Raw genomic sequence first — 15471 nt, forward strand, 5'->3', positions numbered from 1 at the left:
GTGATCTTTATTTGTGAGTGTGAGTGACAAAATATTTGTACTCATTTATTTTCACCTCTTTTAATGGATTGTTTATCTCTGGGCTTGGTCACCTAGACGTAGGTGAGTGGACGCCGAATTAGGTTACTAGTTTCGTGTGTCTTTTTTATTGTTTGGTTTGTGTGAGTTTTCTATCAGTGTTTGATTATTCTCTAAACTACAAACCACACCGGCGGAACTAACAATAGTAATAAAAAAATTTGGAAAAAATTATTGTTCCACACCTTGATTTTCTATAACTTAGTATATATTATTATTTAAAAAGGTATATTTTTAATAAAATATTTATAAAAATATATTATTTTGTCTCTTTCATTTTTTACTTATACTCAATAAAAAAAATTATTTTCCTCCAAAAAAAATTTTTAACCTCCTCCTAAAAAACTTTTCTGACTCCGTTACTGAGGCAAGGGCTCTTACCCTGTTATGTATATGAGATCTTGTCCCTAGTGCACCTCTCCTCCGTTTGGTGAGAGATTGCACTCAATGCCAGGGTTAGGTTCTCAACCATCATTTAGGGGCATCTCTTGCAAGGCGTTGGCTAAGAATCTAAGTTCTTGCCCGACTTGGGTGCAACCTATCATCCAAGGAAAGGGATTATGCTGATACTAATGTAGAACTCATCCCGATGCACGTGGCGAGATTATGGTGGCCTTCCTACCCACTTGTAGCTAGTGCCTTGGAAGCAAATAGATAAATAGAAAATAGAAAAATTGAAAAAGTTGCAAATTTGAGACTAGTCATTGTCAAAATTAATGATGAAACAGTTAAAGTATTTGACTCTCATATCATATCAAATATCTATAGCTTTGACTCTCAATCCATGATTGAGATCTTAATTAAGTGTTTGTGCATGTTGTAGCTTGTCTATATTGTCCAAAAAAACAAAAAGATTTGAATAATCACAATGAAACTATGTAATGAGACTTTTTTTTTGCGACAAGCATTATATGCATCAGGGGCATGCGCACGGATTAGGATTGATTATCCAGTCTGTGCGTCCTCAACCGGGGGCAAGAAGTTTAGGCTGTAAACCTCCACCTATAAACAGTGACTCATTACCATCACTATTTTCTAATGAGTCTTGGATTCGAGACATTTAAATGCCTCATCCTCATTTTTGACACATGAGCTTAGTACTGTTAGTGTAAGCCCTAGCCCCAATACATTGTATGAACTCTTATTATATCTTGGATAATTATTATGAGGTATCGTTTTATCTATTATTATTTCTGTGCATAATTAATAAGATAAAATATCCTTGAATATTGGTTCTGCTCAAGTTATCAAATGCGTGATTTGGATAGTAAAACCTTGAAGCATAAACTAGAATAATATTCTAAATGTCCCTAGTCAATTATTTTCATGGGAATGAAAATAAATTAAGACTAATATGTCTTTCGTGAGATGACCTTGTTTTACGGGTCATAGGATATGGGATATCAATTAAAAGACATAGATATATGTTGGGGAACAGTGTACCTAGATCGATCCGCTTTTGAGAACACTACATGGTTGTAAAGTCATAAATGTTTTTCTCAAACAATTCTTGTACTCGAATCCTTCGATCTGAAATTACTATGGATCTCAAATGAATCCTTATATGCTTTAACTTACACCTAACATTATTCATAACTGAGTGGCAAGTACGGGTACGTTCAGGCATGTTGCGGTTCATGCTGAGAGACATGAATGAAGTGAAGGGATTGTCTCTCTCTATAGAGAGAGTGAATATCCTGGACACTTGATTAGTGAGACTAAGTAGTGCGTGGTCACACCCACAGGGAAATGATAAGAGTTATTATTTACTTGACCTAGTCAGTTCACTAAGAGATCAAGAAATTAATTAGCATTAAAATAAGAGTGACTCACTCTATGCCTTATGCTAATTAAGATATTCATTGGCAAAGGATTGTCTGAGGTTGCGATAGGTTTGTTAATTCTCAAAATTGACCTTCATTTAATATTGGGTAATAGTACTATCTTTCTAGAGAATAATTATGATTTATGAGCGTTAAAATTGTTTAAGCTCACTGCCAATGTTAAATTGACCTACATGATCGTACACTAAGAATGCTGGGATCAAGGTTCAGTTTTTGTTACTTATTGGACCACATATTTAGGGTTTTGGTGAAAAACCTAAATTAGGTGGAGCCAATAGCTTATTCGGGTTGGGTCTTATTAAGTGTTAATCCAATCTAACCGATTTGGTTAATTAAAATGGTTTAATTAATCAAGTAAAGAAAAGATTCCTAATTTGATTAGGAGTGAATGGTTTTTTTTGTAAATTAGGGTTTTCGGTTTCCAATATAAATAGATGGTCTAAGCCTAATATGAGAAGTTGAGACTAAGAAAGAAGAGAGAGAAAAAAAAAAGATAGAGTGATTGAGAGATTGTCTCTTAAGAAACCCTAGCCGCCACCCACTCTTCTTCCTTGCCCGCAGCCGTCAGATCCCGCTGCCGGAACCCGTCACCACCGTGCCTACAACCCCTTTTCTCTTGAATCTCGGGTGCTTGCTATTCGAATAAAAAAACAAGTGTTCTTTTTCAAGGTACTAGCATACCTGCTTGATTCCCAAAGGTGTTCGTGTATACGTGATAGTAGAGGGGAGTCGTGATTTGCAGTCTCTTTCGATTTCGGGGAATCAAGGGTGCATTGAGAATCATTATCAAAAGAAAGGTATAACTTTTAATCATCTATTTATTTAGAATTTAATCCTAGTTCTGGTATGCGCTAGGGTTTTATCATGTTTACTTGTTAAATAGTTTTGTTATTCATTGCGTTTTGGCTTGTATTTTTCGCATGATAATTCCCTTATTAGAATGATAAGATCCCAACAAATATCACTAGGTTATGAGCCATTTGGTTAATGAGACCACATTCACAATATAAGAAGCTAGATAATATTTTTTTTGTCGATTAAGAGGTGCATCAATTCCTCACAACATTAGTTGTGGTGAGTGTTTTGTACACCTTATAAAAAAAAAATTGCAATGAGTTTATTTTTCCTAATGGTCGAGATTTTGAATAGTTCCGATATTATAAATAATTTTTAGTTGAATTTTTTCAAATATAAATTAAAAAAACATATTTTATAAAATTTATAATCTTGTGAGATTTGTTTTAATTATACTTATAAAGTCCTAAATTAAACTTATACCTTTTGGAGGATTTTTATCTGGAAAAATTTGTGGAGGGTGAAGGGTTCAATTTTTTTTTGTTTGCAATATTCGATTAAGGAAAAAAAATTATTATTTATCCTGAAACTTAATTATTACGTCAGCAAGCGTTAATCCCATGTATTACAACTTAATTAGTACTAATAAAAATTAAATATTTTAAAATATAATATTTTGTAATAATCATAATTATTTATTTATATTATAATTTTCAAGCACTAATTATTAAATATATTTTTTAAAAAATTAATTTTTAAACATGGTTAAATAATGTTCATTTACCAATAAACGTTAATCCTAGTGGCAAATACTTAATTACTAAGTAAATAATTTCAAATTTAAATCTTTATATATAAATACTAAAACAAATACCAATCAAAAAATGTCTATGGCGTTATAAGGGGCTATAAGGGTTAGTAGCACGGCCAAACAAATTTAAAAACTCTCTTAAAAAATTGATGAGTTGTATAAAAATAAATAAATATTGTCTATCCACATTATTTGGTCAGACTAAATAAAATGTAAGAGTCCAGATTTTTTTAGGTGGGTAACCCCTTTGTGCTGTTTATTTATTTTTATATGCGTAGATATGTTTTTTTTTTTAATTGTAAGAAAAGGCTTGATGGCCATTTTATTCGTTAGAATGGCTTTAGAGCCATCGCATTAATGACATGGGATGGGCAGTGGCGGAACCAGGATTTAATAGTTGCAGGGCTAATTAAAAAAATATATATATATATATATAAAATTAATCTAAAAAACAATTATATGAAATATAAATAGTGAGATAATATAATTTTTTATCAAAACAACCATACTTTGAATACATATTGGATATAAAAGCATAAAGTAGCTATCGATGGACACTTGAACTAGGACCAACCCCAGCTTCAGTGCTAGAAATGCGAGGTATGCCACTAAGAGGAGGTAGTTGCATCCGTCGAGTTTGCATTTTTTGAAAGCGTTGTAGAATCACTTCATTATTAATAGTTGCAAAAACCTCCCGCTCAATATACACAACTAAGCTATCATTCATCCACTCATCTCCCATTTTGTTGCGCAAGTCAGTTTTCACAACATTCATAGTTGAAAACACCCTCTCAACACTAGCTGTTGCAATTGGTAAAACAAGCGCCAACTCAATTAGGCGATAAATGAGTGGAAAAATTGCACGTTTACCTGTCTCAACCATCTTCCTAGCGAAACCACCCAAGTCCCCGACATTCATAAAATCTTCATCATGCCGCACATCATAAATGAAAGTGGTAAGTTGATCTTCAATCATCATGCGTTCAGTTATTGTGAAATCTTCGGGATAAAGTTCTGCAAGACGAAGTAGCTTATGGATGTTGAATTTGGAAAATGAATCCCTTGGATCAAGGCATGGCACGAGAAGAAGTAACTCCATACTAGCTTCTGGGAAACGGTTTTGCATTTCTTGCGCAATGAAATTTACTAACCTCGCAAAAAATCTCAACACGATAATGGTGAAAATGAGTAATGACTTGCCCTTCCCGTCTAGAACGACCACGGATTCGCATGTTATCCTCCATATTAGGTACCGGGATTGAGTTTTCTTCACAAAAATATCTAACTTCCTCCAAAAATGACTCCCATCCCGTCTCCCTAAAGTCTTGAAGTCGAGCCTTCACAACTTCAATTAAACGCATAGCTTGAACAATATTTTGATCTTTTTGTTGTAAGGCAAGTGATAACTCATTTGTGATCCCCAATAAACGCTTCATCAAATACATGACAAACACAAATTGATAATTTTCCATTTTTTCAATCAAACTTGCCGCTATACCTCTATTATCATTAGAAGCACTATCATCATATACATTTTGGAGTACCTCTAACACTGAAGTCCACATTGAGATTAGGCGAAGAATGGTGGTGTAATGTGATCCTCAACGAGTATCCCCTGGTCTTGCTAAGCTAGATTCTTGATTTTTCCCTCTGCCACTTACTATTTCCATCTTTTCCAATTGCTCAACTAGCTTATTATGGTGATGTTGCCGAAGTTGATCTCTCCTTTTGCATGATGCTCCGCCCGTGTTAACAATCATAATGACATATTGGAAGAAATCACTCACAATTCGATTGTCTTTAGCAACAACAACAATCACTAATTGGAGCTGATGAGTAAAACAATGGATATATCTTGCATATGGATTTTCTTTAAGGATAAGTGCCTTTAAACCATTAAATTCACCTCTCATATTTGAAGCTCCATCATATCCTTGTCCCCTTAGCCTTGAAAGAGATAACCCATATTTGGCAAACAAACAATCAATGGCATTCTTCAATGAAATGGATGAGGTATCTGGCACATGAACCATAGCAAGGAACCGCTCTACCACACTTCCATTCTTATTCACATATCGTAAAACAACTCCCATTTGCTCCTTCACTGACACATCCCTGGCTTCATCAATCATAAGGGAAAAATAGTTATCTCCCATATCATTAACGATTGCACATGTAATCTCTGCCGCACAAGCATTTGCTAGCTCCTTCTGAACTTTTGGGGAAGTCATTTGATTGTTTCCAGGAGCATTTTGATTAACTGTCTTAAAAACCTTATCATTCCGCCGGCTATACCACTCTAGTAACTCAAGGAAATTGCCTCTGTTTAATGAGCTCGAGGACTCATCATGTCCACGAAAAGCCAAGCCTTGCTTCAAGAGAAAACGTGTCACATCCAAAACAGCCGTTAAACGAGTACGGTATTCAACCTCCATCTCGTGAGAATGTGCAGCCAATTGGTGTGATACGCTCTACCTTTGATTTTGGAAACTCTGAAATTGCACCCTTGCATCATTATGCACACTGTTCACGGCACCAACATGCTCTATGAATTTTTCTAAAGCCTTTTTCCAATTATTGAATCCAGTTTTAGTGAATGCTTCTTCTCTTGTTCGATTTCCTCTACTTGGTGTGAAAAGATAACACCTAAAAACAAAAATGCGGCATCTTTAGTCACACTGTACTCCAACCATGGATGTTGTTTAAACCAATTTTCTTGAAAACTTCTCTTTTGTTTGCCATACTCTTTTTGTGGGAAATTGTGGCCAATTGGTTGACAAGGACCTCTAGTTAAATATTCCCTTCGAACTTGATCTCTAACCCCAACATCAAAGTCTTCAATCGGTTTTCGAAGTCCCGGGTCACTAACAATGTCATTCGAGTTGAAATTCATATGAGTGTTTTTCTCACTTGATTCGGAGCCTAGTGATGATTTTGGAGAATTTGAGGACTCTTCACTTCTTGGCCGCTTAATTACAAATTTATCCATGTCCAATTGGCTATAAAAGTGTAATGCTATTCAAAGACAAAATAAACATGTATAAAAAAATGATAAAAAAAATAATAACTAGACATTCAAAGCCAACAATATTGATAATTTATTTAAAGCATTTTTCCAATATATAAATTAATGGCATTTTTCCAATAAATGAATATTGAGACTACATAGTAACACATCAGATATGTGTGCTTTTGCTTTCGAAAAAAAACAATCAATGTTCTAATCATGTCAATGATGTCATCAATGTTCTAATATAATCAAGATAAAACTTTATTAGATAAATGAACATTGAACCATCATTCATATATATATATATATATATATATGGAAAACTAATATTGTTGTGCCTTATTAGATATACAACTATTTCTTTATGTATGAATATGGAGATTCTTACTTGAGTGCTAAGTTTTTTAAAATTCATATTAATCTTGGAGACTGTGATTTATTGTTTTGTCAGGATGCTCACTAAAACTCTAAAAAACTGGTGAACTTTAAATATATGTGGGCTTGAGAGTAACATATAATTAGCATATGAAGCATCAAGCATGCCCATCAAATCTATCAAGAAAGGGAAACAAAATGCAATTATTAATTAACCCACTCCATGATTGGGAATTGTTGTTGTTTTAATTTCTTTCATGAGTACAGAGATGAAGGTTTAGACTTGTTCAAAGAGTGAGACCTCTTTAGTTTGCTTTCTTTAAACTCTAATAAGGAAATATGCTTGGATAATCCAATCATAATTAGACAAATATCACCCTAATTTACTAATTAGCAAACAAGTTTAATTAACCTTGATTAAAAACCAAATGATATAGAGCACAAGCTTGGCTAGCAGCTGTATTTGGATTACTTAACTTATTCTTGTTATATGATAAGATTAAGCAATTAGAAGATCATATAATGAGCAAAATGTTAATTTGTTTCTTCATCATGATATCTTTTTCCATTTAGTCATAATCTAAAGCAAGCAAATTAATAGTACCAATTAACAGATATAACTATCATATTTGGCACTGAGTCACTGACAACAAGTCCATTTAGTTATAAATAGATGGTGAATATGCTCTTTTTGATCTCATTTTCTTTCTATTTGACACTAACAGTAATAGGACAAACAAATAAGAAGTAACTAGTAAGGAAGGGATAGTTCATTCATTGCATATTATTGCATTGATGAAATTCTAAAGCAAAAGAACAAAGTCTTACATATGGCCCTCAAATGATCAAATCCACTCCTCAAATCTTTGAATTTTTCTTCTCAAAATGCCAAATCTGAATTCTGGTCTCTAGATTAGATATAGGAATTTCTGAAAAACAAAGTGAAGAATTTTATTATCAAAATAACAAAATCCAAATCTAATTCAAACAAGAACTTAAAAAAGGAAAAAAATATAAAACATTTAAACAAACCTACACAGCTACACATTGGACTTTAGAGAAACCATACCTCAACACTTCAGCAGCTTAGCTCATTGAGAATAAGAGCCCAATAAGGCTCAAAGAGTCAGACTTTCAGTTGCACACTTGCACACAAAGAGCAATTGCTTGAATCTGAATCACAGATTCACTCATTCACAGAAGCACAGTCTAAGTTGGAGCTAGAATAGCAAGAATGCCTGCCAAAAAACTGAAGCAAAGAGAGATCTTGAGGCTTGAGATGTTGAGACTATTGAGCAGTAAACAAATGTCTGATTTTGAACCAGTGAGGGTATGATAATTTTGGTTATTGGATTCGGATCAAAGTTTGAGTGATAAGTCCGATAACCCGATAATAATATCTGTCACCTTATCGGATCTGAATTATGGATCCAAAATTAAACTTGTGTCAGTTGTGTGACTGTGTCACATGTGACTTTGGCTTCAGAGTTCAGAGTTCAAAGTCTCCATTCTCCAAATTTTCACAATATCTTGAGTTTTGACAAGACGATGATCGACTGACCAGTGACTGGCGTAGGCTAGCAGCAACTTGCAAAGCACATCACAAGGCTCAAGCACAAGCTGGCAAGTTGCACAACCAAACCAAGGTCCAAGACTCCAAGGACCAAGGCCCAGTCTCTTAAGCCCCAAGGAGAGGGGGCTGATTCAGTTGAAGCTGCAAGCTTAGAGCCTCCGAGTATCCGACGAAAGCTAACCTCACAGCGATCTTTTCGCGCGCCAAAGGGGGGGCTGAAGCCCCCCCCCCTTGGTTCCGCCACTGGGGATGGGGATCACTGCGTATTTAAAAATAAAGCCAAAAGTGTCAATTTTTTTTAGTTTGATCGTTTTTGTTTGGATAATTGATAAAATAGCCTATTTTTAGTTTTTTTAATAGATTTTTTTTAAAAAAATAATATTATTAAAAGTTATTAATTTTTTTAAAAAACACATTATTTTTAATATATATATTTTTATTAAAATAGAAGAATTTTAGCTTATTTTTTTAAAATTATTGGTGTTTAAATTTATTTAAACCCTATTTTTAAAAAAAGAATTAGAATATGATTTTCTTTTAATGTTGCTTCCAACTCAAAACCATAATTATCTTTGGTATGCTATATATACATAAATATTTTGACATGCCAAAGCTACTTGGTTCAAGTAGTTAGTGGCACTAAAATAAGTTTCTCATGTGACGTGTAAAGTGATGAAGGTTTGAATCTTTATTAGAAGAATTAACTCGCAAGTAATTTGCAACCAACTCACATGCTTATAAAAATATGCGCTTGTCACCCTTTTCAAAAAAAAAAAACATTTTTGATATTGAGGGAGAATGTATTAGCTCATTGCAAACATAAAAGCTATATCAGACATTTTATTTTCACATTTTTTATCTTAATTATTTATAAAATTATATATATATATATAGAGAGAGAGGATTTAAGTCATCTACGCAAGTACAAGTAATTTGTAACCAACTCACACGCCTATAAAAACATGCGCTTGTCACCTTTTTTTTAAAAAAAAAACATTTTTGATATTGAGGGAGAATGTATTAGCTCATTGCAAACATAAAAAGCTATATATTTATTTTGTAATTGCAGACATTTTATTTTTACATTTTGTTATCTTAATTATTTATAAAATTATATATATATATATAGAGAGAGGGATTTAAGTCATCTACGCAAGTACATTTTATTACTGTTTAATAGAGATGCTTGTTTAACATTGTTTGGCACTGCTCAATACTATTCATAAAATAGAGTTTAACCGTTAGATGATAATCCAATGACTACGGTTGATGGCCCTAGATTTTAAAACTATAGGGGTTCCTAGATGATGAATCTTCATATATATATATATATATATATATATTTGAATAGATTTTAAAAAATATTCAAACAAATAGATTTTAAACAGATTAAAGCATAATTTGGTGAAAAAAATATATGAGAAGTTGCTTCTCACTTTAATAACAATAACATATTTTTTTGTAAATAAATAGGTTTTTAAAAAATAATAAGTTTAAAAACGACATATAACAATTTTTTTTAAAAAAAATTAGGTTAAATAAAAAAGGCTATTTTATTAATTGTGCGAGAAAGAAGGCCCAAATTGTGTGCATAGCACTAAACATTGATGTGTTGGTTTTTAAAGCCATTTTGATGAATAAGATGGCTTATTTTGATGAATGAAATAGCCTCTACCCATTTTGATAATTAAAAAAAAAACTGCCTATATAGGCTGGGGAAAAAGCCCTAGAAGGAAGGATTCATAAGTTCGTTCCATGAGAAATGTTATACATAAATATAACCATCCTACTTTGAAAAAAAAAAATCAACTAATTTTAAGTGATAGTTTAATTATTTTAAAACTTATTTATTTTTTAAATTATATATTTACCCTCCCATCTTCTCTGTTCATTCAAACTCCATGTGCCTGTTAGATCTTTGGAGAGCTCATCTGAACTAAACGAACTTGCCTTGGCCTCAAGAAGCTACATGGGAAGCATGCCTTTCTTCGGAGACCCATATATGTGCTGTGGGCCTAACAAGCTCAACCGGCAATGGTAAGTTGGGAAAATTGGTGAAATATAAATATATGGGGGCTGGTCATTTATGAATGTTTGGAGAAAACTTATTTATCAATGTCTGTCTACCAACCCTTGGATTTGTATCCAATGGCTCAAGATTATCTACTTCAGTAAACAAGTATAAAGTGGGATAAATAGAAACCGTAAAAAAAAAATGAGATACATCATATTTTTGTCTTAACTATTCAATTATTAATATAATAAATCACATATGTTCATCCTTTATTTACGCTATTTCCCTACAGATATCCGCATCTATTGCCATATAGACATAAAAGTAAAAATTCTTAAATTATAAAAGCAATAGATGAAGATTATTTACAAAATAAAAAAAAGTTAATTTTTGTTTTAAAGATAATAATGTTTAATTTTTGTAGTTACTATCATAAAAATTGAAAATTAAAATATTTTTAATATTTTAAACCAACTTTCACATTAAATTATTTTTATTAATAATATTGTGTAATCATTATGTTCTTCTAAAAAATAAATTACATGTGAATTTAGATGTAATTACACAATTTCTTCATAACACATCAACGATTATATATTTTGATTAATTAGTATATAAAATAAAATTATCGGCATGAGAATTACAAAATTACGTAATATATTCACTTTTCCTTTCGAATATATTCTTGCAAATATTTTTTTATTAACTCCAAAACTTTATTTTTTTATATATATTAAAAAAGTGATTAAACTATAAGTACATTAAAACAAAAAAGAGTGAATAAAAAACATACCGAAGATAGTATAAAGGTAAAAGGGGAAAACAAAGAGTAGTTAAAGGTCCACCAACAATGAAAACAAGAAGTACAAAAGAAGGGATGCCTCTTATTTCTAACGTGCTCATAACTTTGACACATGAATTATATGTATCGAATGATGTATATGTATTTTAAAAAAATAATTAATTACTATATATAATCCATTTTAATATATATATATATATATATATTTTAAATGAATATCTTAGAAAAGATTTACAATTTTTTATAATTATATACATAAATATTTATGATATATTTATGCATATTTAATAAAAATCATGGTTTCATAATATATATATATATATATATATATATATAATGTTATATATATATATATAAAACATTATTTAAACAAAATATATGTATATGTATAGATTTAAGTAAGTAATTTATGAATTTTTCATTTAAACCAATCAGAATACATAAACTTCGAAAAAGGATTCTACGTTCATTTATAAATTAACCCCATAATCCTTTCTAATTTAGAAACATATTCTAAATGATTTTCCAAACTATATATATATATATATATGAATTTAAACTATGGGACATTTGTAGAACGTTTATAGGGAAAAAAAAGAGAATAGAAAACAGAGACGAACAAAGAAAGAGGAGGAGAGAGAATCAAATAAAGGTCTGAACAGTGTCAAAACTATTGTTCTTGCACGGGTGGATAGGTGAGAGGGTGTTTATAAAATTTTTTTTTTCAGAGTGCAAACGAGGTTGGACGGTGTAGATTGCAAAGCCACTAGCTGAGAATAGAATCCTACTGACATAAGTAATTGATCTTTGTTGCTGCCAATCCAGAAACTAATACTAGAATAAACCTTCTGAAAGATGCATCAAGGGAGCTCTAGCTTATAACTAGCCAATCACAATTTCATGACCATCATGAAGAACAGCCACAAAAATGCAAAAGAGTTTGGTTCAGCATGAAACAAGAGAAATTAAAACCAGAGTTATTCATCATGAACAAACACTAACAACACTGACAGCAGATCCAGCATCCATGGATCAAACACTAAATCTCTTAGTTCAAACAGTAAGATGCTTCAAAGTCTAATTAAAATAGAAGGCGACGATTACTAGAAAAGATAGCTGTCATTTATGCATATCATGAGGAACTGATTTTGACTTCTAGTTCCCAATCAAAGCCAGAAGGAACTTCTTGTAGTCCCCTGAAGCTTCCTTACTCACTGCATGATCAAGAGTCATGTTTGCCCTCTTCTGATACAGCTCCTTGATAACCTGTAAGTCCTTCTCTGCTCGCATAATGATCACACGAGTAAGCGAATCCTCATCGATCCCTCCTTTGTTCAGTGCACGGCGCAAAAGCTGAAGAAAGCATTAACTGAGAGTGAATTGCAGGCAAATCAATGAAGAAAATGCTGCAACACATTTGAAAAGTGTATACAGATAAAAATGCAGAAAAATATGTAGAATTACTGTTAGAGGAAGTGTTTCTGGGAACTTTCTTTACGATAATAATTTTCCTTTGGTCCAATCTAAGCATTTCAATCACATAAAGTAAAATTCTCTCAAATATGACATACAAGTGTTTGTTAAAAAATATGATTCTCTTGATTGGTTTCTAAAACAAATGACATGTAGCTTTGTAACACACTTCATTTACAAACATTTATTTTACTATACCAAAAGGAAAATAATGAAATGGTGATACCTTCTCATAGTACTTCTCAGGGGAGATAATGCAACGAATTGCTGTGCGTAATGCCGATACAAACTCACTTGATGAAGCACTTGACAGGCTCTATTATAGCTCACAGAGTCAAGTAGAAAATTCAAAAAGTTGTTATAAACTAATATACTTTGAACTATACCTTAGTGATTGAGGTTCCTTGTTCATCCTTGTAACAATTAAAGGTAGCATTAAGTTGTGCCTTGCTCCTTGTGCACAAGATTCTGATAACTTCATCATGATCAAATGTCTTTTGTTTGATCAGATTATGAAGTATTTTGGCCTCTGCTTGCGCTAGACTTGCATTTATCTCTTCGCCCCTATACCGATATGTGCTCACAAGCCCGACCAAAAGCTGCAATATAAACAAATATATATATGCACTTAACAAATTGTGCATTATAAGAGAACAATCTAAATCTTGATCAAAAGCATGCCTTGCGAAAATCTCCGGAAGTATGGAAGGCAACATCTTCCTCCAATGATAGCTTATATCGATTCTGATACATCTTCTTGATGACTAAAAGTTCATCAGGAGAATTAATGCATGATAGTTCAATGATCACAATCCAATCCACACTCTTCTTCAGTGCTACATTTGCAAAGATGACTTCCCGCTCAATGGGATCAAACATCCATCGATACATCGCTCTCTAGAACCACAAAAGCACATGACAATTGGAAGTCAGTTTCTTGCTTAAAATTATACAGATATATAAGGTAACATGCCATTATATTCTACAAAAGCATGAACAGAGTAGCAAAATTCTAAGTACTAGAGAATAATGTCAAGTATCGAGAACCTCGAAATGACCAGAGATTTCGGATTCAAGTCTTTTGATGAGATTCTCTTTGTAAAGTTCTTCATAGGCCACCATGATTTGCTTCCTCTGATCAGCATCTCTATGAGCAAGGATTGATATCACTGCCTTCTCATCAGTTCCCCATCCTTGGCAAATCAGATATAAAAATAGTTCAAATTTAGAGTTGAATTGCAATCACATGAACATATGAAAATAAGGACTTGATATATATTTTTGGTTAAGTGTTTGTGCTTAAAAAAATATTAAAGTTTCAGTTTTAATTTTTTTGTTTCCTTTGCTCATATTCATCTAAGCTTCTTGTACTACTGCAGATAGAATATCATAATTGAAGGATTCTTTTTAGTTCATAAAGCACTCACTGTAGCATTGCTATGTTTTGTTAATGGGGTTTATTTGTGGGATTTTTAAAATTTTAAAAAAAAAAAGAAAACGGAATATGGAAAACGGTAAAAATGTTACCGTTTTCAAGTTTAATTACGCAAAACGGTAACCGTTTTGTTACTGTTTTGCTCAATTTTATAATTTTTTAAATTTTACTTATTGAGGTAATTAAAAAAATATACAATAATTTTTTTTTTAAAAAAAAACCCATAAAAAGATAGTCAAATCTTTAGAATATATTTTGTTTCATAGCTTTTTTAATAAATTTATAATATTTTCTATCAAGGTTTAGTGTACTTTTTATAGTGACATCGGGAATAATAAAACATTAAAATTATATTGGAAAATATGGAAAAAAAAAATTATCTAATAACAAATCTAACAAAGAAAAACAAACTCAAAATCTAACCCCTTTTTTAATACTTTAAATGGCCATCTGAAATACTTTTTTATAAAAATTTCTACTATTTTTCAAGATCTAACTGAAAAAATAAAATTGAAAAAAAAAAAGGTAAAAAGGTGGAAACAGCAGACATAAACAACAAAGCAAAGTAATACAAAACTCATACCAAAGCACCTCCGTCCCACTAAGATAATAAAACAGAGAATCTAATGAAAACAAGCGCTTGCTATAAATAAAACCAACAATAGAAACCAGAAAAATGAGATTCCAAAACTCTTTTTTAAGATCAGAAATACTTTCTTACAAAAATTTCCGTTTTGATTCTTTATAATTATTTACATGATAAAAGTATTAAAAGAAAAAATTTTCCGTACCCACTTCACCATGAATGACTATCACACATTTCTGAAGAAACATTACTAAATAAATAAATATAAGACAGAGAAACAAGGATTTCAAACAAATCAAATCAAAGAAAGAAGAGAAAAATTTAAAAACCATGAAAAGCCTTCATGAGATTCTCAGCGTCTTCAACAGCAGAAGGAACAGGATGAGGGATCTTCAAAGTTGCCATCTCTTTCTATCTCTCCTTTTTCTTCTTCTTTCTTCTTTATCTTCTCTTTGGTGTTTATGTATGTATATATAGAGAGTGATGATGAGAACATAATATTTGGTGCCTAAAAAGCAACGAGGAAGAGACCAATATGGAAATGGCAAATGGTCTGTTGTACATTGTAGGTAACGCCTGGCCAGCAGCTTGTTTTGGTAACCGGTTTTTACTTTCAATGTATTTCTCCTTCTCATTACTATTTACCATTAATAACATGTTACTAATGTAATGACA

At 31.8% G+C, this 15471-nt stretch overlaps 2 protein-coding genes and 1 pseudogene across 2 annotated transcripts; all 3 read right to left on the reverse strand.

The window, feature by feature from the left end:
* Positions 1-4072: 4072 nt before the first annotated feature.
* Positions 4073-4627, reverse strand: LOC120273181. Its single transcript, XM_039279820.1, has one exon. It carries the CDS (start codon positions 4625-4627, stop codon positions 4073-4075), a length of 555 nt encoding a protein of 184 aa, XP_039135754.1.
* Positions 4628-5129: 502 nt separating this feature from the next.
* On the reverse strand, positions 5130-6517 carry LOC120273182 (annotated as a pseudogene).
* A 5652-nt stretch (positions 6518-12169) lies between these two features.
* LOC120273915 (annexin-like protein RJ4) lies at positions 12170-15270 on the reverse strand. Its single transcript, XM_039280660.1, has 6 exons — positions 15126-15270; positions 13823-13968; positions 13457-13672; positions 13162-13374; positions 13002-13091; positions 12170-12655 (listed from the first exon to the last, which is right to left on the reverse strand). The coding sequence occupies exons 1-6, from the start codon at positions 15199-15201 to the stop codon at positions 12458-12460; spliced, it is 939 nt and encodes a 312-aa protein (XP_039136594.1). The 5' UTR covers positions 15202-15270; the 3' UTR covers positions 12170-12457.
* Positions 15271-15471: the final 201 nt, after the last annotated feature.

The sequence above is a fragment of the Dioscorea cayenensis genome, chromosome 12 (assembly GCF_009730915.1).
Source record: "Dioscorea cayenensis subsp. rotundata cultivar TDr96_F1 chromosome 12, TDr96_F1_v2_PseudoChromosome.rev07_lg8_w22 25.fasta, whole genome shotgun sequence".
Classification (NCBI taxonomy): domain Eukaryota; kingdom Viridiplantae; phylum Streptophyta; class Magnoliopsida; order Dioscoreales; family Dioscoreaceae; genus Dioscorea; species Dioscorea cayenensis.

Excerpts from the sequence above, each read along its gene's own strand:
- LOC120273915 (XM_039280660.1), bottom strand. The coding sequence starts at position 15,201 with ATGGCAACTTTGAAGATCCCTCATCCTGTTCCTTCTGCTGTTGAAGAC. Across the intron at positions 13,969-15,125 it reads TCTCATGAAGGCTTTTCATG|GATGGGGAACTGATGAGAAG; the intron begins GTTTTTAAATTT and ends TGATTTGCCAAG. Across the intron at positions 13,375-13,456 it reads CTTCCGGAGATTTTCGCAAG|CTTTTGGTCGGGCTTGTGAG; the intron begins GCATGCTTTTGA and ends TTTATATTGCAG.
- LOC120273181 (XM_039279820.1), bottom strand. The coding sequence starts at position 4,627 with ATGGAGTTACTTCTTCTCGTGCCATGCCTTGATCCAAGGGATTCATTT.